This window comes from Hyperolius riggenbachi, chromosome 6 (assembly GCF_040937935.1).
Source record: "Hyperolius riggenbachi isolate aHypRig1 chromosome 6, aHypRig1.pri, whole genome shotgun sequence".
NCBI classification, from domain to species: domain Eukaryota; kingdom Metazoa; phylum Chordata; class Amphibia; order Anura; family Hyperoliidae; genus Hyperolius; species Hyperolius riggenbachi.
In genome coordinates, this window is record NC_090651.1 from 116,387,148 (window position 1) to 116,412,697 (window position 25,550).

At 45.1% G+C, this 25,550-nt stretch overlaps 1 protein-coding gene across 10 annotated transcripts in view; it reads left to right on the top strand.

The window, feature by feature from the left end:
* Positions 1 to 25,550, top strand: part of HFM1 (helicase for meiosis 1) — a 266,554-nt gene that overhangs the window by 70,071 nt on the left and 170,933 nt on the right. For 9 of the 10 annotated variants that reach the window (XM_068239814.1, XM_068239813.1, XM_068239819.1 and 6 more), the window contains 5 exons: positions 9,458 to 9,609; positions 16,801 to 16,878; positions 19,293 to 19,454; positions 22,554 to 22,754; positions 22,837 to 22,925. In XM_068239814.1, coding sequence (XP_068095915.1) covers positions 9,458 to 9,609; positions 16,801 to 16,878; positions 19,293 to 19,454; positions 22,554 to 22,754; positions 22,837 to 22,925 — 682 coding nt within the window. The remainder of the gene's footprint in view (positions 1 to 9,457; positions 9,610 to 16,800; positions 16,879 to 19,292; positions 19,455 to 22,553; positions 22,755 to 22,836; positions 22,926 to 25,550) is intronic. The other variant, XM_068239818.1, reaches the window with a different exon arrangement.

The window sequence follows — 25,550 nt, forward strand, 5'->3', positions numbered from 1 at the left end:
AACAGGGCGGCGGATTCCATGTCCGACGCGGCGGTTTGCACGCATAGGCCTACTTCTGTCAGTACTGCTGAACGCGGAGAAAACGCTGCATGCTCGGACAGCGGTGCGGCGGATTCCGCATCCAAAACAGCAGAGGCATTACAACACATGTCTGGTGTGGCTGGGACTGATAGTCCACACAGGTTCAGAAGGACGCGTGCGTGCGCGGAGAGGCAGAGCATTTATGACAGCCAGAGGGGTGTCAGCTGACCAGGCCGGTCAGCTGACAATTCTTTCAGTTTTCATTGGTCCAGCACTTAGGGGAGGCGCAGGAGAGCGCTGGTGTATATATACTGGGTGCTGGTCATTCCTCTGGTGTCTGGCGTTGCGATTACTACGTGGTAGCACTCAGACCTTGTCAGTATCTGTGTTACATTAGACCAGTTTCCAAGGTGTTGATGACCAAGGAACTCACACTTTAGTCTAGGAATTCTGTTATCATCTGTGTTATTATCTAGACCAGTTTCCAAGGTGTTGATGACCAAGGAACTCACACCTTAGTCTAGGAACCGTTGATTATTTGTTATGACCTTCTGCTTTCCTGACCATTCTTCTGATCTCTGATTTTGTACCTTTGTCATTCTGATGCTCTGTTGCCAAACTCGGCTAGTCTTAGGATTCTGCATCTGTCTCCTGTCTCTGTACTTTATCTGTCCGTGTGTTAACGACCTGGCCTGCCCGACCTCGAGAACTATCTCTCCTGTCGAGAGATAGTTCACTGATCTGTCAGTGACACTCCCTCATTGGTGTCACTCTCGTTCTGTCCTTCCCACTGTCGGCCTGACTCCTCCCTGCGGAGAGTTCAGACCAACGGAAGGAACTTGCTGCGGAGCAGTACTCCTTATTGCTCTAGCACCTGATATTCAGGTGCGGTCCTCAAAGTATTACTGTTGCACCAAAACACTCTCATCACTCAGGTGTCCAGAGGTTAGAGATATATCTGATTATCGGTGATACTGCAGATCATCAATAATCGGGTATATATCTGCATTCTCGGTGATACTGCAGATCACGGGTAATCAGATCCTCTCTGTGTTACACCGATCGTTACACTTACTGGATATGTGCTGGCTTACTGAACATAAAGAGCTGAGATTTAAACCCAGGAGTCCTGCATCAAAGGCATTAAAAGACTTCCATTGCTGATATAATTTTAAATATGGCAGATTACTACCTGACATGATTTGTTGGCTTTTCTAAACCACATACAAGGAACAAATATGCAGATCACTTGCTTTGAGTATCCTGGAGTATCCTTGGCCTATACATATTCTAGATGCTATTCCTGTACACATTTGTATCAGATGAGTAACTCAGAAAGTATATGAACAACAGGATCAGCATTATGCCTGGTACAGACCATGCAATTATCCCATAATATTGACAGGAAATGTTTCATCTTTCAGTCCAAGTAAGGATAATCCTTCTCTGCATCTAAAAATCTCCCAGCTGTTCTCATATGATCTGTGAAAAGGTAGGTGTGGCAGAAACAAACAGTAAATCATTCCTCTGTGAATAGTGACAGAGAAGTGTAGCCTAGCTACATGGTATTGAAAATTGCGCAAAAGGTGGATCAGCGCAACACCAGGCCGCCTCCGAATGGCCTCCATCAGAGATGCGCTGAGCCCCCCCAGGAACTACAAACGCACCTTGAACCCGAACAGAAGCTCTGCATATACACCAAAAGCATGGCTGTTAAGTGGGAGCAGCTGACCAAAAACGAATTACATTAGTACATAGCAAGGAAATGAGCAGCGCTACTTAAGAACAGACTTGTGCCTACCTGCAAAAGAGTGCAAGCCCCACTTGTGGGGTCGAATACACACCGAGCATACACATGACCTGTCTACCACTAGAGGAGGATGTTGGTTTCCATTAACAGCTTGCATGCAACCTATTAAGTACTCGTCCCTCCCACTGCGAATAAGTCAATCCTCCATGGGAGGGGCCTAACACTAACTAAATCCTAACCTATGTATATGCATAGCCTGGGTGCGGCTAATCAAATAAAATCGAAAATTTAAAATTGCGCAAAAGGTGGATCAGCGCAACACCAGGCCGCCTCCGAATGGCCTCCATCAGAGATGCGCTGAGCCCCCCTAGGAACTACAAACGCACCTTGAACCCAAACAGAAGCTCTGCATATACACCAAAAGCATGGCTGCTAAGTGGGAGCAGCTGACCAAAAACGAATTACTATTCGCTATTTCGCAGCGCTATTTAAAAACAGACTTGTGCCTACCTGCAAAAGAGTGCAAGCCCCACTTGTGGGGTCGAATACACACCATAGTGGGGCTTGCACTCTTTTGCAGGTAGGCACAAGTCTGTTTTTAAGTAGCGCTGCTCATTTCCTTGCTATGTACTAATGTAATTCGTTTTTGGTCAGCTGCTCAGGTCATGTGTATGCTCGGTGTGTATTCGACCCCACAAGTGGGGCTTGCACTCTTTTGCAGGTAGGCACAAGTCTGTTTTAAGTAGCGCTGCTCATTTCCTTGCTATGTAGCTACATGGTATGGCTCTAGCATCGACATCAACACAAATTGTTACATACAGCTGGTAAACAAGGCATTTGTTTCTCACAGACTATGATGAGAAACCTCTAAAAAACTTTAAAAGGTTTACAGAAGAGCAGATACTTGTTCTTTAATACTAAGTCTTGGTTCAACAGCAATTTAAGACGACTCCGGAAAATCAAGGAAGTGGCGCACAAGTCTGGCACCCCAGAAGAGTTCAGAGAAGCCAGGAAACCCTGAATTGCAAACTGAAAGTCACAAAGAGGGCCTACTCTGAGAGGGTGGGCCTCAGCCTCCAGTCCAAAAACTCACAGGAAGTATGGAAGGGCCTCAGAGCTGCCACAAACTTCAAACCACCCCATCAACAGGCGCCCCCCAGCATCCAACTGGCCGAGGAGCTAAGTGAGTTGTACAGCAAATTTGAGCTCCAACCAAAGCAGCTTGAAGTCCCGGGATCCACGACAGAGGCAACCTGTGTGGACCAGCTGACTCCTGTCCTCACCTCTTTATTCAATAAGTCCCTATCAGAAGGAAAGATTCCTTCTTGCTTCAAAAGGTCTACAATCATCCCAGTCCCCAAAAAGTAGTGAAACACAGATCTCAATAACTTTAGAACCATAGCCCTAACCCCCGCCATCATGAAAATCTTTGAGCGACTGGTGCTGGCCCACCTGAAGCACACCACCCATGTCTTTCTCGAGCCACATAAATTCGCTTGGAGGGCAAACCGGTCAGTGGATGATGCCATCAAACAGCCGCCTTCAGGGCATCACAGGGGGACTGCTGTATTGGGCCCGAGTAGATCTGGGGCCCGGCGAACAGTGCCACACTCATTACTGTGGTGAGAAGTGTCGAGAGGCTAAGCCAGGAGTTACATTAGTCAGTTAGTGAATAAAGTAAACCTGAGACGAATGGGAGAAATTGAATTTTACATACCTGGGGCTCCTTCCAGCCCCCTGTAGTCCGTTTGTTCCCTTTAAAAACCTTCTGGTCTGATCTGTTGAGCTCCTGTGAAGTTTGCACAATCCAGCTAGGTTGCAGGCACTACGCATGCCTTGTTCTGGGATGCGCGCCTCCTCCATCGCACACCAAATAGCTGGGAGCCTTCTGTAAGGGCACAGTTATAGTCTTAATGAGCTGAGCATGCACAGAACGCTTCCTCCATGGGAGAGCATGAAAAGCAGACACACAGACGTTAGTGTGTTCAGGCTTTCAAAAATTGTCATTTGCCATGTGGGGGGCAGAGGGGAGTGAGGGGGCCCAGTAGGTTTGCCCGGTGTGGGGCCTTAATATTTCTGATGGTGGCCCTGCATCAATGTCAGCCTGGCATACATCACGGAACACCTCGACAGACCACCAGGGTTCTGTTCTAGGACTGTAGCTCTGCCTTTACCACCATCTGCCCGGACATCTTGCTCAACAATCTTGTGCAACTCGGAGTGGACTCTTCTACTTTTTGCAGGTGGGTCAAGGACTTCCTCTCCACAGATCGCAATGGGTTAAGCTCGGTAACTGCATCTCCAGTGAGAGAATCATCAACATAGACGCTCCACAAGGGTGTTTGCTGTCCCCACTACTGTTCTCTCTGTACACCAACTGTACCTCATCCACGGACTCCGTCAAGGTCATGAAATTTGCAGATGACACAATGCTAATTGGCCTCATCGGCAGAAACAGAGAGGATGCATACAAAGAAGAGATCAAGAGGATCTACAATTGGTGTAAGGACAACAAACTGGTCCTTAACCTTAACCGCAGCTATGAGCGGTAATCCCGACCTCTGCTCGGGGTAGCCGCCGGAGGCTGTGTGCAGATTGTAGCGTGCAGCGTGCGTTATTACATACCTCCCAGGGGATCCCGACGTCGGACACCATTCTTCCTCTCCTCCAGGGCTCTGCTTCCTGCTGGTGTGATTGCTGTAATGACGACAGCCGGCAATTTCACTTTAGAGTTGCAGCGCCACCTGGAGGATGGAGGCATAACTGCAGCGCTGGAGCCAGGGAGGTGAGTGATTGAAAAACTGTCTACCTGGTAGCATGATTTTTTCCAGGTTTTAGGGTCTGAAAGGGTGCAAAACAATTGCAAAAAGACCCTAAAATACGGAAAGAATCATAACGCCACAGGCGTACTACTTTATAGTACTTTTTTTTCAATTTCTAAGTGCTGAAAAGTTATTTTTTAGATAAGATGAAAAATTATCTCCTGGGAGAAGACTTGGGGATAAGGACCTTTTTTCTTGCACCAACTGTAAATTATGGGAAACGTCCATGATGATCTGGGGTGCTACAGCAAGGTTGAAAACTGGCAGATGTATCTTTGTGAATGACGCATTAGTCAAGCCACATTCAAGGTTATGAACAGTAGATTGGAACAGAGGCACCAGTAAAAATATAAAATCTATTAAAAAAAGTTTAAAAGAGGAGGTAGTGGTGGACTTACCTCCCCAAAGTAGACACCATTCTGTTGATTTTTTGTCAACAAGTAACTTTATTCAAATACTCCACAGTGCAACACGTTTCACCGGTACAATCCTGCTTCATTAAGCAGTATTTGGAGTAAACTATTACAGGTTCGCTTGGAAGCCAAGCACTTTTCACAGAGAAGAAAAAAATATTTGGCTGGATACTGTACTGGTTAACCACTTAAGGACTGCAGTCATAAAACCCCTTAAGGACCAGAGCCTTTTTTTCCATTCAGACCACTGCAGCTTTAACGGTTTATTGCTCGGTCATACAACCTACCATCTAAATGAATTTTACCTCCTTTTCTTGTCACTAATACAGCTTTCTTTTGGTGTTATTTGATTGCTGCTGCGATTTTTACTTTTTATTATATTCATCAAAAAAGACATGAATTTTGTCAAAAAAATGACTTTTTTAACTTTCTGTGCTGACATTTTTCAAATAAAGTAAAATTTCCTATACATTTGAGCGCAAAAGTTATTCTGCTACATGTCTTTGATTAAAAAAAAAACATTCAGTGTATATTTATTGGTTTGGGTAAAAGTTATAGCGTTTACAAACTATGGTGCAAAAAGTGAATTTTTCCATTTTGAAGCATCTCCGACTTTTCTGAGCACCTGTCATGATTCATGAGGTGCTAAAATTCCAGGATAGTACAAATACCCCCCAAATGACCCCATTTTGGAAAGAAGACATCCCAAAGTATTCATAGAGGGGCATGGTGAGTCCATGGCAGATTTTTTTGTCACAAGTTAGCAGAAATGGAAACTTTGTTTTATTTTTTTTTGTCACAAAGTGTCATTTTCCGCTAACTTGTGATAACATAGTGAGTTCATAGAAGATTTTATTTTTTGTCACAAGTTAGCGGAAAATGACACTTTGTGACAAAAAAAAAGGAAAAAAAAAGTTTCCATTACTTCTAACTTGCGACAAAAAAAATGAAATCTACCACGGACTCACTATGCTCCTCTCTGTATACCTTGAAGTGTCTACTTTCCAAAATGGGGTCAATTTTGGGGTGTGTTTACTGTCCTGGCATTTTAGGGGGTGCTAAATTGTAAGCACCCCTGTAAAGCCTAAAGGTGCTCATTGGACTTAGGGCCCCTTAGCGCAGTTAGGCTGCAAAAAAGTGCCACACATGTGGTATTGCCGTACTCAGGAGAAGTAGTATAATGTGTTTTGGGGTGTATTTTTACACATACCCATGCTGGGTGGGAGAAATATCTCTGTAAATGACAATTTTTTATTTTTTTTTTTACATACAATTGTCCATTTACAGACATATTTCTCCCACTCAGCATGGGTATGTCTAAAAATACACCCCAAAACACATTATACTACTTCTCCTGAGTACGGCGATACCACATGTGTGGCACTTTTTTGCACCCTAACTGCGCTAAGGGGCCCAAAGTCCAATGAGTACCTTTAGGATTTCACAGGTCATTTTGCGACATTTGGTTTCAAGACTACTCCTCACGGTTTATTGCCCCTAAAATGCCAGGGCAGTATAGGAACCCCACAAATGACCCCATTTTAGAAAGAAGACACCCCAAGGTATTCCGTTAGGTGTATGGTAGGTTCATAGAAGATTTTATTTTTTGTCACAAGTAAGCGGAAATTGATTTTAATAGTTTTTTTTTCACAAAGTGTCATTTTCCGCTAACTTGTGACAAAAAATAAAATCTTCTATGAACTCACCATACTCCTAACGGAATACTTTGGGGTGTCTTCTTTCTAAAATGGGGTCATTTGTGGTGTTCCTATACTGCCCTGGCATTTTAGGGGCCCTAAACCGTGAGGAGTAGTCTTGAAACCAAATGTCGCAAAATGACCTGTGAAATCCTAAAGGTACTCATTGGACTTTGGGCCCCTTAGCGCAGTTAGGGTGCAAAAATTGCCACACATGTGGTACCGCTGTACTCAGGAGAAGTAGTATAATGTGTTTTGGGGTGTATTTTTCACATACCCATGCTGAGTGGGAGAAATATCTCTGTAAATGACAATTTTTTGATTTTTTTTTTTACACACAATTGTCCATTTACAGAGAGATTTCTCCAACCCAGCATGGGTATGTGTAAAAATACACCCCAAAACACATTATACTACTTCTCCTGAGTACGGCGATACGACATGTGTGACATTTTTTTGCAGCCGAGGTGCGCTAAGGGGCCCAACGTCCTATTCACAGGTCATTTTGAGGCATTTGTTTGCTAGACTACTCCTCACGGTTTAGGGCCCCTAAAATGCCAGGGCAGTATAGGAACACCACAAGTGACCCCATTTTAGAAAGAAGACACCCCAAAGTATTCCGTTAGGAGTATGGTGAGTTCATAGAAGATCTTATTTTTTTGTCACAAGTTAGTGAATAATGAAACTTCGTGAAAAAACAATAAAAATCAATTTCCGCTAACTTTTGACAAAAAATAAAATCTTCTATGAACGCTTCATACACTTAACAGAATACCTTGGGGTGTCTTTTTTCTAAAAAGGGGTCACTTGTGGAGTTCCTATACTGCCCTGGCATTTTACAGGCCCAAAACCGTGAGTAGTCTGGAAACCAAATGTCTCAAAATGACTGTTCAGGGGTATAAGCATCTGCAAATTTTGATGGCAGGTTGTCTATGAGGGGACGAATTTTGTGGAACCGGTCATAAGCAGGGTGGCCTCTTACATGACAGGTTGTATTGGGCCTGATCTGATGGATAGGAGTGCTAGGGGGGTGACAGGAGGTGATTGATGGGTGTCTCAGGGGGTGGTTAGAGGGGAAAATAGATGCAATCAATGCACTGGGGAGGTGATCGGAAGGGGGTCTGAGGGGGATCTGAGGGTTTGGCCGAGTGATCAAGAGCCCACACGGGGCAAATTAGGGCCTGATTTGATGGGTAGGTGTGTTAGGGGGTGACAGGAGGTGATTGATGGGTATCTCAAGGTGTGATTAGTGGGGGGAATAGAGGCTAGCAATGCACTGGCGAGGTGATCGGGGCTGGGGTCTGAGGGCGTTCTGAGGGTCTGGGCGGGTGATTGGGTGCCCTAGGGGCAGATAGGGTGCTAATCTGATGGGTAGCAGTGACAGGGGGTGATTGATGGGTAATTAGTGGGTGTTTAGGGTAGAGAACAGATGTAAACAGTGCACTTGGGAGGTGATCTGACGTCGGGTCTGCAGGCGATCTAATGGTGTGGGTGGGTAATCAGATTGCCCGCAAGGGGCAGGTTAGGGTCTGATAGATGGGTGGTAGTGACAGGGGGTGATTGATGGGGGGCAGTGACAGGGGGTGATTGATAGGTGATTGACAGGTGATCAGTGGGTTATTACAGGGAAGAACAGATGTAAATAATGCACTGGCGAATTGATAAGGGGGTGTCTGAGGGAAATCTGAGCGTGTGGGCGGGTGATTGGGTGCCCGCAAGGGGCAGATTAGGGTCTAATCTGATGTGTAACAGTGATAGGGGGTGATTGATGGGTAATTAGTGGGTGTTTAGAGGAGAGAACAGATGTAAACAGTGCCCTTGGGAGGTGATCTGACGTTGGGTCTGCAGGCGATCTAATGGTGTGGGTGGGTGATTAGATTGCCCGCAAGGGGCAGGTTAGGGGCTGATTGATGGGTGGCAGTGACAGGGGGTGATTGATGGGTTATTGACAGGTAATCAGGGGGATAGATGCATATAGTACACAGGGGGGGGGGGTCTGGGGAGAATCTGAGGGGTGGGGGGTGATCAGGAGTCCCCAGGGGGCAGTTTAGGGACTAAAAAAAATATAGCGTTGACAGATAGTGACAGGGGGTGATTGATGGGTGATTAGGGGGGTGATTGGGTGCAAACAGTGGTCTGGGGGGTGGGCAGAGGGGTTCTGGGGGGTGCTGTGGGCGATCAGGGGGCAGGGGGGGCAGATCAGTGTGTTTGGGTGCAGACTAGGGTGGCTGCAGCCTGCCCTGGTGGTCCCTCGGACACTGGGACCACCAGGGCAGGAGGCAGCCTGTATAACACACTTTGTAAACATTACATAGCGTATTATACGCTTCCTATGCGGCGATCGTCGGGTTAACAACCCGCCGGTGCTTCCGATTGGCCGGCGGGTGGGCGGAGCCTATTGCCGGCGGATACACGCGCATTCCAGCGCGCGATCCCCGGCCAAACAGTGCCCCAGGACCTGACGCCATTCTGCGTTACGTGGTCCTGGGGCTGCCACTTTGCCGCCGCCAATATGCAGTAGGCGGTCGGCAAGTGGTTAAGGGCTCTGCCTCTGATACAGGAGACCAAGGTTTCAATCTTGGATCTTCCAGTTCAGTAAGCCAGCACCTATTCAGTGAGGACACCTTGGGTAAGACTCCCTAACACTGCCACTGCCTCTAGAAATGCCCTAGCGGCTGCATCTCTGGCACTTTGGGTCCACAAGGAAAAAAGTGCAATATAAATGTTCTGTGTCTTTGCCTATTGTTATTCCAGTGGCACCCATAAAAGCGTTATGTGGCCAACGATTAGAGGACTGGACGGAAAAATTTGAACCCATTGGATTAAAGTGTAAGGAGCTGACAGGAGATACTGAGATGGATGACCTACTTGAGATTCAGCATGCTCACATTATCATGACAACCCCTGTAAGTATGCACTGCAGAACAGAACAATAAGTGCTAGCTAGGAAATCATTCATAAAATAAATAAAATAAAAATCGCTATTACATTGCCAAAGTTATTTTAAAGCGGATCCGAGATGAAAAACTAACTATAACAAGTAACTTGTCTATATATCTTATCTAAAGTTTAGATAGTTAACACAGCATATCTAGCTGCAAACAGCTTCAAAAGTTTATGATTATTTATTCCTGTGATACAATGAGGGCACCCGATGTTCTGTTTGTCACAGGCTGAGGGCTGGAGATGCTTTCAGCTATCCTGTGTGTAAATTCAGCCCTCTCTCCTCCTCCCCTCTGCCTCTGAAATCATTGGCTAGTAACCTCTTCCTCCTCCTGCCCAGACTTAGCTCCCATAAGCCCTTGCTACAGTGCCAAGGCACAAAAGGATCTGTGGGCAAGGCTTGTTTAGTTCATAGGGAATTAGAGTATTAAAACAAAACAAAAAAAGTATTTGGCTTGAGGAATGCCTTATAAACTATATGAAAGAAACACAATTATGCAATGAGTAAAAGTTTATTTTTGCTTAAAAACCAGAGCAATTTTCACATTTCAGCGCTCCTCCCATTCATTCACCAATAACTTTATTGCTACTCATCAGATGTAAATGATCTATATCTTGTTTTTTTTTGCCACACATTATGAGGGTGATATTTGCTTTTAGTAATTATGTTATTATCTGTGCATTTTAAAGGGAAAAATGAGAAAAAAAAGAAAAAATACACTATTTCTCCATTTCCATCCACTATAGTTTTCAAATAAACAATGTTACCATAGGTAAAACTCACACATTGTATTTGCTAATTTGTCCTTGTTATCTCAACATTTAAATAATGTTCCTCATACAATGTATGGCGATAATATATTCGTTTCTGGTTTGTGTTTTATGTTTTCTCATTGTACTCTATCAGTAATTAAAAGCCCTTATCTTCATGATTAACAGTAATACCATAGCAGTAGGAGAACAGAGGCGCCAGCAGGATAAAAGCGGATAAAAACTTTAAAATTTGCTGGGAGGAAGCGGTGGACTTACCTCCATAAAGCAGACACAAAAGACTGTCTGAATAGTAGCAATCACATTTATTAACTAGTACCCCAAAACAGTGCAATGCGTTTCGCAGGCCCAGCCCGCTTCATCAGGCAATAAACATGGGGACAAGACAGAATTTCAGCAATAGCAGGTGTAGCGCCTCAGTGTGGCTCTACACCTGCTATTGCTGAAATTCTGTCTTGTCCCCATGTTTATTGCCTGATGAAGCGGGCTGGGCCTGCGAAACGCGTTGCACTGTTTTGGGGTACTAGTTAATAAATGTGATTGCTACTATTCAGACAGTCTTTCGTGTCTGCTTTATGGAGGTAAGTCCACCGCTTCCTCCCAGCAAATTTTAAAGTTTTTATCCGCTTTTATCCTGCTGGCGCCTCTGTTCTCCTACTGCTATACCGTGTCCACCCCTGGTGGAGGGGTGATCTACCCCCTTTCGCATCTACAGAGAGCGACTTCTTATCCCTGAGTGAGGACAGGCTCCTCACCTGCCTATACAGTGGTTGCCTTTGTGGTAACCCACGTTTGTGAGTATAATTTTCTCACGATAACCTTTACTTCATTTATACTTAACATACTACACTATATTGGGCTCTCAGTTTCTCTACACTTTAACAGTAATACCATGGCATACATATTTTAAAAGCTAAGTCCCTAGGGTAACTATGTATTCTCTTTTCAATGCTGTCACTTTTGGTTTTTTTTTACAAGTATTTATTTAGGGGTATAGAGTACATGAAAATAACAGTTTTATTGCTTTTCATTCAGTTTTCCGGTAAAAAAAATCACATGACTTAGCCCTCAGTTGTCAAACAACACAAAATCTATTCTCTCACTTGTCACGGTTAAAATGATACCCTATATACATAATTAGATGGCTTATTGGGCATACAGCACACTGTTTACCACAAGTACGCCTATCTACTCCCCTGAGCTTCAGATGAAGTATTGAGGGGAGTAGATAAGCGTAGCAAGGGATTCAAAGTGGTTAAGAGTTACTCAGCATTTTGAGCTGTGTCAAGTACATTGGACATCTCTTTAACCAGATAATCTTTGAATGTAGTGTGTTTTGGCTACATTATAAAGGAAATGATAAAAGTTTTTAAGTAACTATAAGTGCATGATTTTCTGCAGATGAAAATGCAATAAAATTAATCTGCGTTCATGCAGAATATGCAATTTACTACACTGAAATGTTAAACAATACTTGTTCTGCACATAATTGCATTTTACCTGGAAGTAGATTTGTGATGCAACATCCTTTTTACACGCGTTCATATTTGCCTACTGTATGCGGATCAAGGTGTTGAGTAAGCTATTTTACCAACTGGCTGCTAAGATCAGGCCAAAGGCATTGTTGCATTCAAGAAAATATACAGCGGAGTCCTGGTTATCCAAAACTTAACTAACCAGCAGACTCAATCAATCAACACAAATTGCCAGCAGAATTCACATTGGTGAAGGCCAATTTCTTTCATGGCTCTTTTAATAACTGTATTTTAACATATAATACCAAGTTCATGGTATGTACTGTATGTATATGTAGTGGGGTATGGTACTATATTAGTTAGGCCTATTTTTAACATTGAGTCTCAAGCAACCTAAAAGCACACTTTTCTGGCATCAGACAATACCTCTCGGTGCTGGATAACCGAAACTCTACTGTACTGTAGTAAGCTAATTATGAATGGTCTTTATACAACATTGTTATGAGCCTGAGTGGATGCGCTCCAGCACGCCATATTTACACGTGCAGGTCCTTTTGGAGCTGTGACGTGCACAGCTCCACCCCCTAACTGGCTGGAACTCACTCGGATTAGCCTTTACGGCGTTTTATAACCTCGGGACAGGGACGGATGTCGTCTCTTACAGTTCGTGGATGCGCACACCGCGCATGGAACTGGCGTGGAGTATTCACTTTCTTTTAAACACAGGTAATGCACTAATTTTCCTATGGAAAGGTTCTTCCTTTGCACCATATTGGTTGGTATTTCAGAACTATTTTGCAAAAAGGGTGTGTGCATCAAACACCAAGTGAATCTGTCACGATCGGTGTAGCAGAGAGGGTCTGATTCTCGGTGATCTGCAGTATCACTGGGAATACAGATATATATCCGATTATGGATGATCTGCAGTATCACCGATAAACCGATATAACGCTAACCTCTGAACACCTGAGTAGTGTGAGTGCTTGGTGCAACAGTAATACCGTGAGGACTAAGCCTCAGAAACAAGTGCCGTACTGCAGCAATACAGATTCCTTCCGAAGGCCTGGACTCTCCCGGAGGAGGAATCAGGCGGAGCGTAGGAAGGACAGAACGTGAGTGACACCTAGGAGAGGGCGTCACTAACAGATCTGGGAACTGCCTCTAACAGCAAGGTCAGTTCTCGAAGTCGGGCAAGCCAGGTCGTAACACACGGACAGATACAGTACAGATACAGAAAGCAGAGGCGGAGTCTAATAAACAGGCAGGGTTCGGCAACAGGGTATCAGAAATATCGGGGTACAAGATCAGAATACAGAAGAATAGTAACAAGCATGGGGAACCTGAGGAGCGAGTTCCCAATGAATACAGGATGGGCCCCGAGGCAGCAAATACAGAGCTGGCCCTGTGGAGCAGGTGCCCAGAACATACAAGGCATGAACTTTCTCCTAGTGATAGAGATAGTTCTCAGGGTCAGGAAGGCCCTGGGGCGCAGGTGCCCAGCGAATACAGAGCTGGCCCTGTGGAGCAGGTGCCCAGCGAATACAGAGCTGGCCCTGTGAAGCAGGTGCCCAGTACATACAGAACTGGCCCTGTGGAGCAGGTGCCCAGAACATACAAAGCATGAACTATCTCCTAGTGATAGAGATAGTTCTCAGGGTCAGGAAGGCCCTGGGGCGCAGGTGCCCAGCGAATACAGAGCTGGCCCTGTGGAGCAGGTGCCCAGCGAATACAGAGCTGGCCCTGTGGAGCAGGTGCCCAGCGAATACAGAGCTGGCCCTGTGGAGCAGGTGCCCAGCGAATACAGAGCTGGCCCTGTGAAGCAGGTGCCCAGTACATACAGAACTGGCCCTGTGGAGCAGGTGCCCAGAACATACAAAGCATGAACTATCTCCTAGTGATAGAGATAGTTCTCAGGGTCGGGAAGTCCCTGGGGCGCAGGTGCCCAGCGAATACAGAGCTGGCCCTGTGAAGCAGGTGCCCAGCACATACAGAGCTGGCCCTGTGAAGCAGGTGCCCAGCGAATACAGAGCTGGCCCTGTGAAGCAGGTGCCCAGCGAATACAGAGCTGGCCCTGTGGAGCAGGTGCCCAGCGAATACAGAGCTGGCCCTGTGAAGCAGGTGCCCAGCGAATACAGAGCTGGCCCTGTGAAGCAGGTGCCCAGCACATACAGAGATGGCCCTGTGAAGCAGGTGCCCAGCACATACAAGGCATGAACTATCTCCTAGTGATAGAGATAGTCCTCAGGGTCGGGAAGGCCAGGTCGGCAACTCACAGACAAACAAAGTACGGGATCAGAAGACAGAGGCAGAATCAGGGGCAAGCGGAGGTTGGCAACGGAGTATCAGAAAGGCAAGGTGCAGAATCAGATATAAGGAGAGTAGTCAGACAGGCAGAAAGTCATAACAGATAATCACAATCAAACTAGTACTTTAAGCTATCAACAGAATCTAGCTAAGTGTAGGATTACAGCTCCAGCTGGTCCCGGCACACTTAAGGATCTGACTAAGGGTCTGCGTGCTCCCACATTGTGATCGCAACGACAGGCAACCAGCAACTGACCAAGCAGCAGAATATATAGTTGCTGGACACTGCCGCCCCGCCCGAACCATTCAGCCAATCATGAGTCCTGCAGGAATCAGCTGACCTTCCTGATCAGCTGACACTTCCCTTGCTAGTATAAAAGTCCTGGATTCAGGCCCGCGCGTGCATAGCTCTCCATCTGCCTAAGTGCACTAACAGACCCAGCCACACCAAGCACACGCTGCTGCATGCAAACAGCCGCTTTGCTGTCAGGACATGCGGCGGCTTTTCTGCGTTCCACCACACACCCAAACGCGAGCAAACCGCCGCGTAGGACGCGGAGTCAGCCGCCTAGCTCTTGGCACACGCGGCGGCTTTCCGCGTTTCCTCACAGAACCCTTATATACCTGGCTTTGCAGATAAGGCCTAATTAGCTTATTCATGAGACATTGTTCAAGCAAATCTGCATTCGCTTTCGCATGTCAGGATATGCAGGGTTTTGCCAACTAACTCACCGCAAAATGTATTGCCCTGCAGGGGATTAGTTAGCGCAGCATTTCGGAACTATTGTTATTTTAATGGATGCTACTATGGCATGGCTCCCTATTGTGTAGTATACATAGGGTTCATAGAACTATATGCACTGGTGATATAATGGTAACAGAGGGATTGATTTTATTGGTCTCATGGGACCTGTTGACATACAGTGTACAGATAATTGATGCTTCATATTGGTCCCGGTGGACCCCTTATACTGCTGACACTTGTGCGCTGGCGTTGTGGCAGGCCTCTTGAATTTTGGGGGATATGTATGATGTACATACTTCTAGTAACTAATTTGCACTAATCTGTCAGCACTTTTCAGCATTATATACACTTTGGTACTTTTCTATGGTGACGAATGTGGTACTCTGGGGGTTCGCTTTGTGCTCTCAACATATGGGGTCTGGATGTTTGTTATATTTAAGGTATATCCATTTCACTCATCACGGTGGTTTTTTACCAGTAATAGGTGTTGGTTGCACCCATCCAACCCCCCCCCCCCCTTTCCTGGCATTTAGTTTATCTAATGATTTATATTTACTGTATACTTTTCTAGATTGTGGCTACATATGGTCTACTGCTGGTAAGATAAGATTGTTTGGCTTTTTTGGCCGATTCCTAAATGCGCATATTTCTTGAATGGGTATGTACCTGACTCAAACGGTTTATATTGTATGTTTTTTAACAGATGTTTGTATACAGTGTGCCTCGAGGAAGCGTTTTTTTGACCGTGAAACACGTGTCAGGCAGTCTTTTATGTGATTTGGAATCCTGTATTGATGTCCATACGTACAGTCTGCAACTGTAACGAAACAGACCACGTACCTGCAGTATTGGAGTCTGAAGTGTGGAGGGCAGCGGCTCTTGCAAGTCACCCCACAGAACCTCTGAAGTGAGGACAGAGTTTCTGGGAGGCAAAGGGCAGAAGCGCTAGCAGACTAAGCGGCGTGACCAGGATGAATCTGCAGCACTTCCGCGGGCTGAGTACGGGTGTGCAATAACTCAGCAACCGATGCAGTAGTTGGATAGTGAGGCAACAGCGTAGTCTTGATCCTTTTCCAGAGGTCAGCAACGGAGCGGGTTCTCATACAGGCCAGGGTCGATAACAGAGCAGGTAGTCGTCCAGAGCAGGAATCGGTAACAAATCGGGTAGTCAGACAAGCAGAGGTCGGTAACAAGGCGGGTAGTCGTAACAGGCAGAAGTCGGTAACCAGGCAGGCAATCATATAACAGGAATACAGGAACAAGGGCAGAGTCAAAGCTCACGTCACGGGAGAACCTCTCACTTGCTGCAATACAACAGCACTGAGGCCATGTTCTCTTTGGACTTATATAGGCCGTTTGACGCATGGCCGCGTCAACGCGTCCAAACGTACGCGTGCGCGTGCATGCGTAATTACGTCATGTACACGCGGACGTCCCTCCGAAACGCGCCTGCGCAGCACACTCAACCCGCGCCTTCCGGCGCTGAGGCCAATGCCACCGCACATGACGCGAACGGACGCAAACCGCCAAGACCCCACGCCTAATGGAGCGGCGGCCTGCCCCAGGACGCACGCGGACATCCGTTCGTGTCAGCCGCCGAGTCCATACAGGTAGGTGACCGTGACAGCAACTTTGAAGACATTGTTGACTGAAGAATAAATAGAGAAATTGTTCATATAAAACCCAGTGTTTTTCTGGTTTGGTGGAAACTGTGTACGGTTATATTGTGGAGTGGAACAGAACTACTGATCTTATTGTATTGTTGATGCTTTAATTATGAATGGCTGATGTTGATACTTTGATTATTTTTTATCTTAATCCATTTTTTATCTAAATAAACTGGCCTTTATATATTGTAGGAAAAGTGGGACAGCATGAGCAGAAAATGGAGGGACAACACCATGGTTCAGCTTGTAAGGCTTTTTCTTATAGATGAGGTACATTAGTCATGAACATGTAATTGACACATACTGTAAAGAATCTATTAGAAAATGTCCCTTCAATTAAAAATGGTGCTAAATGTTTAACATTTACAAATTATGTTATATAATCTGCTTTCCCTTGTTCTTTTAATCTGAATACTTTTATCTCATTTGTAACCTCAAAGTGTATGCAGTAAACTGCGTTAAGCAGAATTACGTGTGTAAAGTCTTACCGCACAATGAGTAGAGCAGAATGCAATAGAATACATGCCATGCATTATTATGCAGGAGAACAGAGGCACCAAAAGGATAAAAGGAAGCTAAATTAGCTTAAAAAACAAATTCTTGGTAAATAGAGGAGGTAGTGGTGGACGTATCTCCTCCAAGTAGACACACAACGACTGTAGTAAAGACAGTCAATATATTTTATTTATGAACTTCAATTATACAGCATAATTGGAGTTCATAAATAGAATATATTGACTGTCTTTACTACAGTCGTTGTGTGTCTACTTGGAGGAGGGTAGTCCACCACTACCTCCTCTATTTACCAAGAATTTGGTTTTTAAGTTCATTTATCTTCCTTGTATCCTTTTGGCGCCTCTGTTCTCCTGCATAATATTGAGTCCACCCTGGGTGGAGGGTTGAACTCATGGCCGGCCTTAGGTTTCCAGTATAGGAAGTCAGTTGTAGGCCTCCCCCATAGGTAGCCAGGCGTAGGTGCCTCCAGTATAGGTAGCCAGGTGTTTGTGCCCTCAGTATAGGTAGCCAGCTATAGGTGCCCTCAGTATAGGAAGTCAGGTGTAGGTGCCCCCAGTATAGGAAGTCAGGTGTAGGTGCCCTCAGTATAGGTAGCCAGCTATAGGTGCCCTCTGTATAGTAAATCAGGTGTAGGTGCCCTCAGTATAATTAGCCAGCTATAGGTGCCCCCTTTGAAGCCGGCTCCTTGAGCGACCGCTCCGGACGCTCAGGTCAAAGGCCGGCTATGGTTGAACCCCCTTTTTCTCATCTACAGAGAGCGACTTCTTATTCCTGAGTGGGGTCAGGAAAATCTCCCCACCTGCCCTTACAGTGGTTGCCTAATGGTAACCCTGGTTTGTGAGTATTAATATTTACTCTATCTAGTAACCATTTACCAGTACATATTACACTATTGGGGCTCTTGGTGTTCCTTGTTTTTATGCCATGCATTATGCTCTACTCATCATGCGGTAAGACATTACGCACGTAATCCTGCTTAATACAGTTTATTGCATACATCCCCTTATTTCTCGTTCTGGATACTTTCATGCCTGTAACGTCATGTTTACCTGTATACTTCTATCATCTTCCATGATTTTCTTATTTTCTTATTTTCTTCTTATGCCTTGATAGCAGAGTTGATTGCTGTAGGAGCATTGCCATAGTAGTGCTGCCAGGACCACCCATACTGCCTCAATATAAAAAAGGGAGAACTAGCAAAAAGCAGCTTTCAATCACTGCTGGGGCTCAGCATTGGTCCATTAATTGTACCAATTATAATCTTCCCTAAAGATGATTCCCACTAGTCAGATCAAAGGACCAGTAAGTTGTCATGGTGACAGATTCAAAGGTCATTTATGCCGAGGCCCCTTATATTTTTCTATTGAGACTATACTAAAAACCCCAACAAAATAATTTTTGACATTTCTGTCAGATTTTCCTGTTGGTCTATTCATTAACTAGTGTCTACCCAGTACCCAGTACATAGACCACTGAAAAATTACAGTGGTAAAATCAAATATATAGATATAGCCTCAAAAGGAAATTGTATGTTGCTTCATCATAACTTGCCAACAGGGCTCCCCATTGGACCTTTGATCTGACCAATAGATATCCTTCTCAGGGAGGATTCTCACTCATCCAGTCAATGGACCAGTGGAGTGCCACAGTGAGAACTTTAACAAAATGTTTTTGTTTTTTTTAATAGTGCAAAAAGCACAATTTAAAGATAAACAAGACGCCATACCACCTGTGAAAGTACGTGATAAGCTTAGCAATCCTAATTATTTTGTATGTTAAACAACACCTCTCCATCTTCAATGTACTCACTGAATTAGTTGTTATGCATACATAATACTGTATCAAAGCACAACACTCAAAATAAGGGCATGTACCACCAACCCAGCAACATTGCATTAGACTGGGAGAGAGTTTTAAGGTATGTATGAATAAATTTGCTTTAACAGCTTCTACCGTACCTAAAATGTGCCAGTAAGGGGTGGTGCTTTCCTGAAGTGTTCAGAAATACTGCATAATTTAGGTGTAACATTTATTTTACAGTTAATTGTGTTTTTTTAACAGTCTTATGATAAATTATGTTATAGGAATACAGTATTTTCAGGTGCCACTGGCTATGAGAAGCAGTTGGTGACTATGTTATGTGTTATTGAGAATCTGCTGTGTTGCAGGTGCACACAGTGAAGGATGAGAGCAGAGGAGCAACACTTGAGGTTGTGGTCAGTAGGATGAAAACAGTGAAAGCTTCTTTGTTACGCACTGCTAAAGATACAGATGTACTGCTGCCTATGAGATTTGTGGCTGTTTCAGCAACAATTCCCAATGCTGATGATGTAAGTCATTTTAGTGTTAAATGATCAATCACCATATTGCCTTGTTGATTGCTTTATTGAAGAGTTTACCTTCTCTAATCTATATTAACTGGTGTAAAATATTATATTACAGTAGAATTTTGTTATAGTATAGATTTACTAAACCTCTGGATATAGTAAACTCAGTCCTCAGGTCCCACCAATTGCATCTGTATAAATATACAATCTATTACCAATTCAGATATAGTATACCTCTGATAAAGTAAACTACTTTTCCTGGTCCTTTGCAGTTTACTATAAAGGGATTCTACTGTATTGGCATACTGAGACACACAGGAAGACTGTAAATACCATTAAGAAGCAAAAAACTTGAGAAAACAAACGCTGCATAGTTACATAGTTATTTGGGTTGAAAAAAAGACATACATCCATTGAGTTTAACCAGAAAACATGGTACAACACTAGCCTGCACCCACACATATCTAAAAAATCCCCTAATGCTAGGTACACACGATTCAGTTTCCCATCCGAATGATGGGAATCGGATAATTATTTCCAACATGTCTGATCGGTTTCTGATCGATGAAGGGATCGATATTGCAAAGTTATCATCAGAAAATTGAACCCTTTATTGATTGGGAGCAGTTGGACGTGTACACATGATACAACTTCCTGTCAGATTACCCGTCAATAGGACAGGAAATTGAATTGTTTACCTAGCATTACAAGGCTTGGACCATTTATCCCTGAAAGGGAAAAAAAAAACATCGGGACTCCAGATTGTAATCAGCTAAAATCCCTGGGTCAACTCTGCCAGTAATTATATAGTAATTATAGCAATGGGTGTCTTTCAATCCAAGGAAAGCATCCAAGCCCCCCTTAAATGCAGATATAGAATTTGCCATAATGCCATAGCTACTTCCAATGATAACACATTTCACATCTTAACCTTTTGGGGACCGCCTCTATTAGATCCTACGCCACACTTGTGGCTGTTCTAGTCTGATGCAGCGTAGGATCTACGCCGTCCGCCGTTCCCGCTCCCTACGTTATCATGCGCACCCGAGAGAGGAGATTAAGCTGTCATATGACAGCTGACATCTCCCCTCAGTGATCAGAAGCCATTGCGTATGGCTTCTGATCCCTATGATTGCCGGTGGATCATAGTGATCACTGTGACAGCTGCGGCGATAGGGGAGGAAGCAGAGGATCCACTCACCTCCCTGCCGTTCCTCGACAATCAGCGCTCCCCACCGCTCTGGCCAGCATCCCCACTCGCTCTGACAGCAGTGCCGGGTCCCGGCTTGATGACGTCATCAAGCCGCGACCTGGAACTGAGCGGCAGTACGAGCGGCGATGCCGGCCGGAACAGAGGGGTCCACTACGGCTCATCGCTGGAGCCTGGGAGGTGAGTAAATGCTGCTGCATACAGGGGGGACACACAACCCAGCTAGCCACAGAGCGGATATGGCTGCTTGACCCCCCCAAATTCGCCCCCCCGTATGCAAATTCACCTAGTCCTTAAGGGGAGGTTAGGCGGCTAGTCCCCAAAGGGTTAATCTTACTGTAAACAACACTTTTCTAAATAAAGGGCAAAAACTTTTTTCCTCAATGTGCAGATGAGGTAGTAACCAGCAAAGGAGTACTGTCACAAATGTCTGTGATGCTTTTTTTTTAGCACTAATATCAGCAATAATACCACGCGGTCGTTCACACGGGTGTTGCTGTGACGCTGTGTCACAAATGTCAGATACTAAATTACTTTTGCGTAGTGATGGTGGGCTATAGCAGTGACGCAGCCACACACCGTACGGTCACATGGTTGTTGATGTGACACGGTAACAGTACACATTGATCACACAGCAGGCAGTAACCAGCAAAGGATTATTGTCACAAATGTCTGTGACACTTTTGTTTTGCACACTGTTACCTCAAAATGTTTACAGTTGTCCCCAGTACAAAAATGTCAGTGTAAATTACTTTTTCCTCCCAGGAGTAACATTATTATTTCCTGTTCTGTGTAATTAAAAGCTATGTTTTGCTAATTGTTGTACTATTACTTACAGGCCGTTAAAGGGCAACTGAAGTGAGAAGAATGTGGAGGCTGCCATATTATATTTAATTCCTTTTAAACAATACCAGTTGCCTGGCAGCCCTGCTGATCTATTTGGCTGGGGTGGTGTCTAAATCAAACACCAGAAACAAGCATGCAGCTAATCTTGTCAGATCTGACAATAATGTCAGAAGCCCCTGATCTGCTGCATGCTTGTTCAGGGTCTATGGATACAAGTATTAGAGGCAGAGGATCAGCAGGGCAGCCAGGCATCTGGTATTGCTTTTAAAGGAAATACATATGGCAGCCTCCATGTCCCTCTCACTTCAGTTGTCCATTAAATCTTCACCTGTTTGTTTGTTTTTTGTTTGCTTATAATTATGACAGAGGTTCTAACCCTTCCCTGCTTTCAGGCTTCTTTCCCACTAAGATGTTGCGTTAGGTGCTACGTTAAGGTCACATAACGTGCACCTAACGCAATGCATAGTGGGGTTGAAGCTGGACGTCAGATCGAGCTGCGTTATGCAGCTCTTCATGCGTCCTGTGATGCGTACTCTTGGACGCATGCGGCATCACGTGGTCCCGCCAGCCAATTGCCGCACAGAGCGGCACTCCAGGAAGTAAACACTGCACGTCACACTGTGCAGTTAATATTAATTAGCCATGTGGCTGGCCAAGGAGGAGGAGGGGAGACCTTCTCCTCCAGCATCACAGAGCATGTGCAAACAGTCTAACGCGGCTTAGCCACTTAGAACACACAGCATGCTGCACTTTCATAGAACGTGCAACGTTACAATGTAACGCAACGTGGGCACTGTGAACAGCCCATTGATTTTTCATTACTGTGAGTTGAGCTGCGTTACAGGCTGCACTAACGTGCGCCTGTAACGTCTAACTGTGAAAGCAGCCTAAAACTAAAAAAAAAAAAATCTTTGGCATGTTGTTCTTATTTAAGCAAATAGGTAATATGGTAACAAAAAATTGCATTTATTATGGTACGTTGTTCAGTTTTTATGTATTACACTGAATTAAAAAAAAAATCCAACTCAAAAATATGTTTATTTCAGATTGCAGAGTGGCTCTCCGATGGACGGTGCCCAGCCATCTGTATAAAAATGGATGAATGTCATCGGCCGGTGAAACTACGCAAAGTAGTGTTGGGATATCCTAGTGGCAGTAATCAAACAGAATACAAATTTGATCTAACCCTTAACTATAAGGTAGCAGGTGTTATACAGACTTACTCCGATCAGAAGCCAACACTCGTGGTAAACATTTTCCTTGTACCGCTATCTGTTTTTTCTCTCTGTGATACATAAGCTCATTCTAAAAGAATGTGTTTTGTTTTAGTTTTGTGCTACTAGGAAAGGAGTACAGCTAGCTGCCTCCATCCTTGCAAAAGATGCCAGGTTTTTTATGAGTACTGAACATAAACAAAGGTTTGTTTCTACTAACTGTAAGGGTTTGAAACATTTAAATTCTTCTTGCTCCACCACAGTTTGGGACTGATGCAGCAGTAATGTTGCGGTTACTACTGCAGCAGTGTAACCTAGCCTTGTGTGCAGATGCACATTTTATTTAACCACTTAAGGACCAGGGTATTTTCTTCTGATCGGTGCTGCGTGGACTCTACAGCCCGCAGCACCGATCAGGAAATAGCCAGGGCGATCAGACTTCCCCCCTTTTTTCCCCACTAGGGGGATGTCCTGCTGGGGGGGTCTGATCGCCGTCGGCTACCCGCACTTTCCGGGGGGGGGGCTTTTCAAAGCCCCACTCCGGAGCGCTTTCCGCCCTCCCCGGCTTTCCCTCCCTCTCCCTTACCCTGTGAGTGGCGTAGGACGGAGTTCCGTCCTGCGCCTGATAGGATAGGCTTCTGCCTATCAGATGCCGGCGATCCCCGGCCAATCAGAGGCCGGGGATCGCCGATCTACGTCACGGCAGCAGCGCCGTGTGATGTAAACAGTGGGGATTTCTTCCCCGGATGTTTACATTATGCGTGCGAGCCGCGATCGGCGGCTCGCACACTGTTCACGGAGACAGTCTCCGTGAACTGGCATGGAAAGGCCGCTCGATCCATGCTATACCACTAACGACCCGCCGACGCCTATCGGCGTTAGGCGGTCGTTAAGTGGTTAACCTACCCTATAAGTGCAACCCTCAGTACTGGAGTAATTCAAGTGTTTCTACGGTAATGTGCATTGTCATAGCAACACCCACAGTAAAATGCTGGGGTTGTACCGATAATATTGCCCTGCGCTGTCTCCTCACCGCAATATTTCTGCTAGTCCAACTCAGCTGACAGAGCTTGGGCAGACATTTATTATTTAGGGCAGAGAGGGCTGCTTGCAGGAAGGAAGGAAGGCTAATAGCAGCTGACAAAAGTATATCTGTGGGCAATATTTTGTAATGCCTTAAAGGAAACCAGAAGTCAGAAGAATATGAAGGATGCCATCTATATTATCTTTGAGAAAATGCTGCTTGCCCTACTGTTGTGTGGATCCTCTACTTCTAATGCCTTCTCAGTCACTGACCCAAAATGAAGTTGCAGATTGCGGTGTTCATGTTTATGTTGGTCTCCATTGCCTGTATGCCTGTTCCAGGTGCAGACACTACTGAAGTCAAAACATCAGAGTAACATCCAGGCAACTGGTATTTTTCTAAAAGGAATATACAGTTGATGACAGCATTAATTTTCCCTTACATCTGGTTTCACTTAAAGGACAACCGAGGTGACGTGACATGATGAGATAGACATGTGTATGTGCAGTGCCAATCACACAAATTACTATGCTGTTTCCTTTTTTTCTTTCTCTGCCTGAAAGAGTTAAACATCAGGGCCCATATGCAATTCACTTTTTCACTTGAGTTTTCTCCTAGGTGATATTTTTAAACTTGTCAATAAAATGCCTTTTAACCTCCTTGGCGGTTAATTTTTTTTTAAAAAATGGGCAAAAATCCTTTTTTTTTGTATTTTTTTTTTTTTGTTTCATGTAAAGCTACCAGAGTGGTAGCTACATGAAACACCACTAGAGGGCGCATGTGGCCCTCTAGTGCGATCGTCGCCGGCATCAATAGCAAACAGGGGAGCGCGTATATAACGCGTTCCCCTGTTTGGCTTCTCCTGTCGCCATGGCGACGATCGGCATGACGTCATGGACGTCAGCCGACGTCCTGACGTCATGCGCACTCGATCCAGCCCATAGCGCTGCCCGGAACTCATTGGTCCGGGCAGCGCAGGGCTCTGGCGGGGGGGGGGCCCTCTTTCGCCGCTGCGTGCGGGCGATCGCCGCAGAGCGGCGGTGATCGAGCTGTGCGCGCGGCTAGCAAAGTGCTGGCTGCGCGCACAGCACTTTGAATTGGGGCGAATCGCCCCAGCAGGCCCTGAGAAATCCTCCGGCGCGGCATAGCCCGAGCTCAGCTCGGGCTTACCGCCAGGGAGGTTAAGCCCCCGGAAGGCAAGAAAATGCTTAAAATAATTTTGTTAGTACTTTTCCCCCAACTTTTTGGTACTTTTTTAGTTGCAAAGTACTGGAAAGTTATTGAAAATCAAAGATGAAAAATTATCTCCTAAGAGAAAACTCAGGTGAAAAAGAGAATTGCATATGGCCCCAGGTATGCAAGTGACAGTTTCTGTCCAGGTCGGGACTGGGTCAGATAATTGCATAACCCTCATTGATAAGGAATTACAGCCATAAAACACTTTCCTGTCAGTAAATGGCTTCTGAGGGCAGGAAAGAGATAAAAAGCATCAATAGTTCAATTTGAGCTCTGGCATACATCAATGCATTGAGCAGAGGCAATGAAACAATCAAAACTTAAAAACTAGATTTAAATATAAAATAAAGCCCTGGGATATCTAAAAAAGTCATTTTTAGGAGATAAAGTATAGATACAATTGGTATCTCATTAGTTTATTAGTCCTTTAACTTCTTGGCAACCGCTCCACGGCAATTGGCGTGAACGCGGCGGCAGCCACAGGACCGCTCAATGCAAAATGGCGTGAAGTCCTGGGGGCGGATATTGCAGGGGATCGCGCGCGCCCATGACTGCTATGAGGCCGTCTA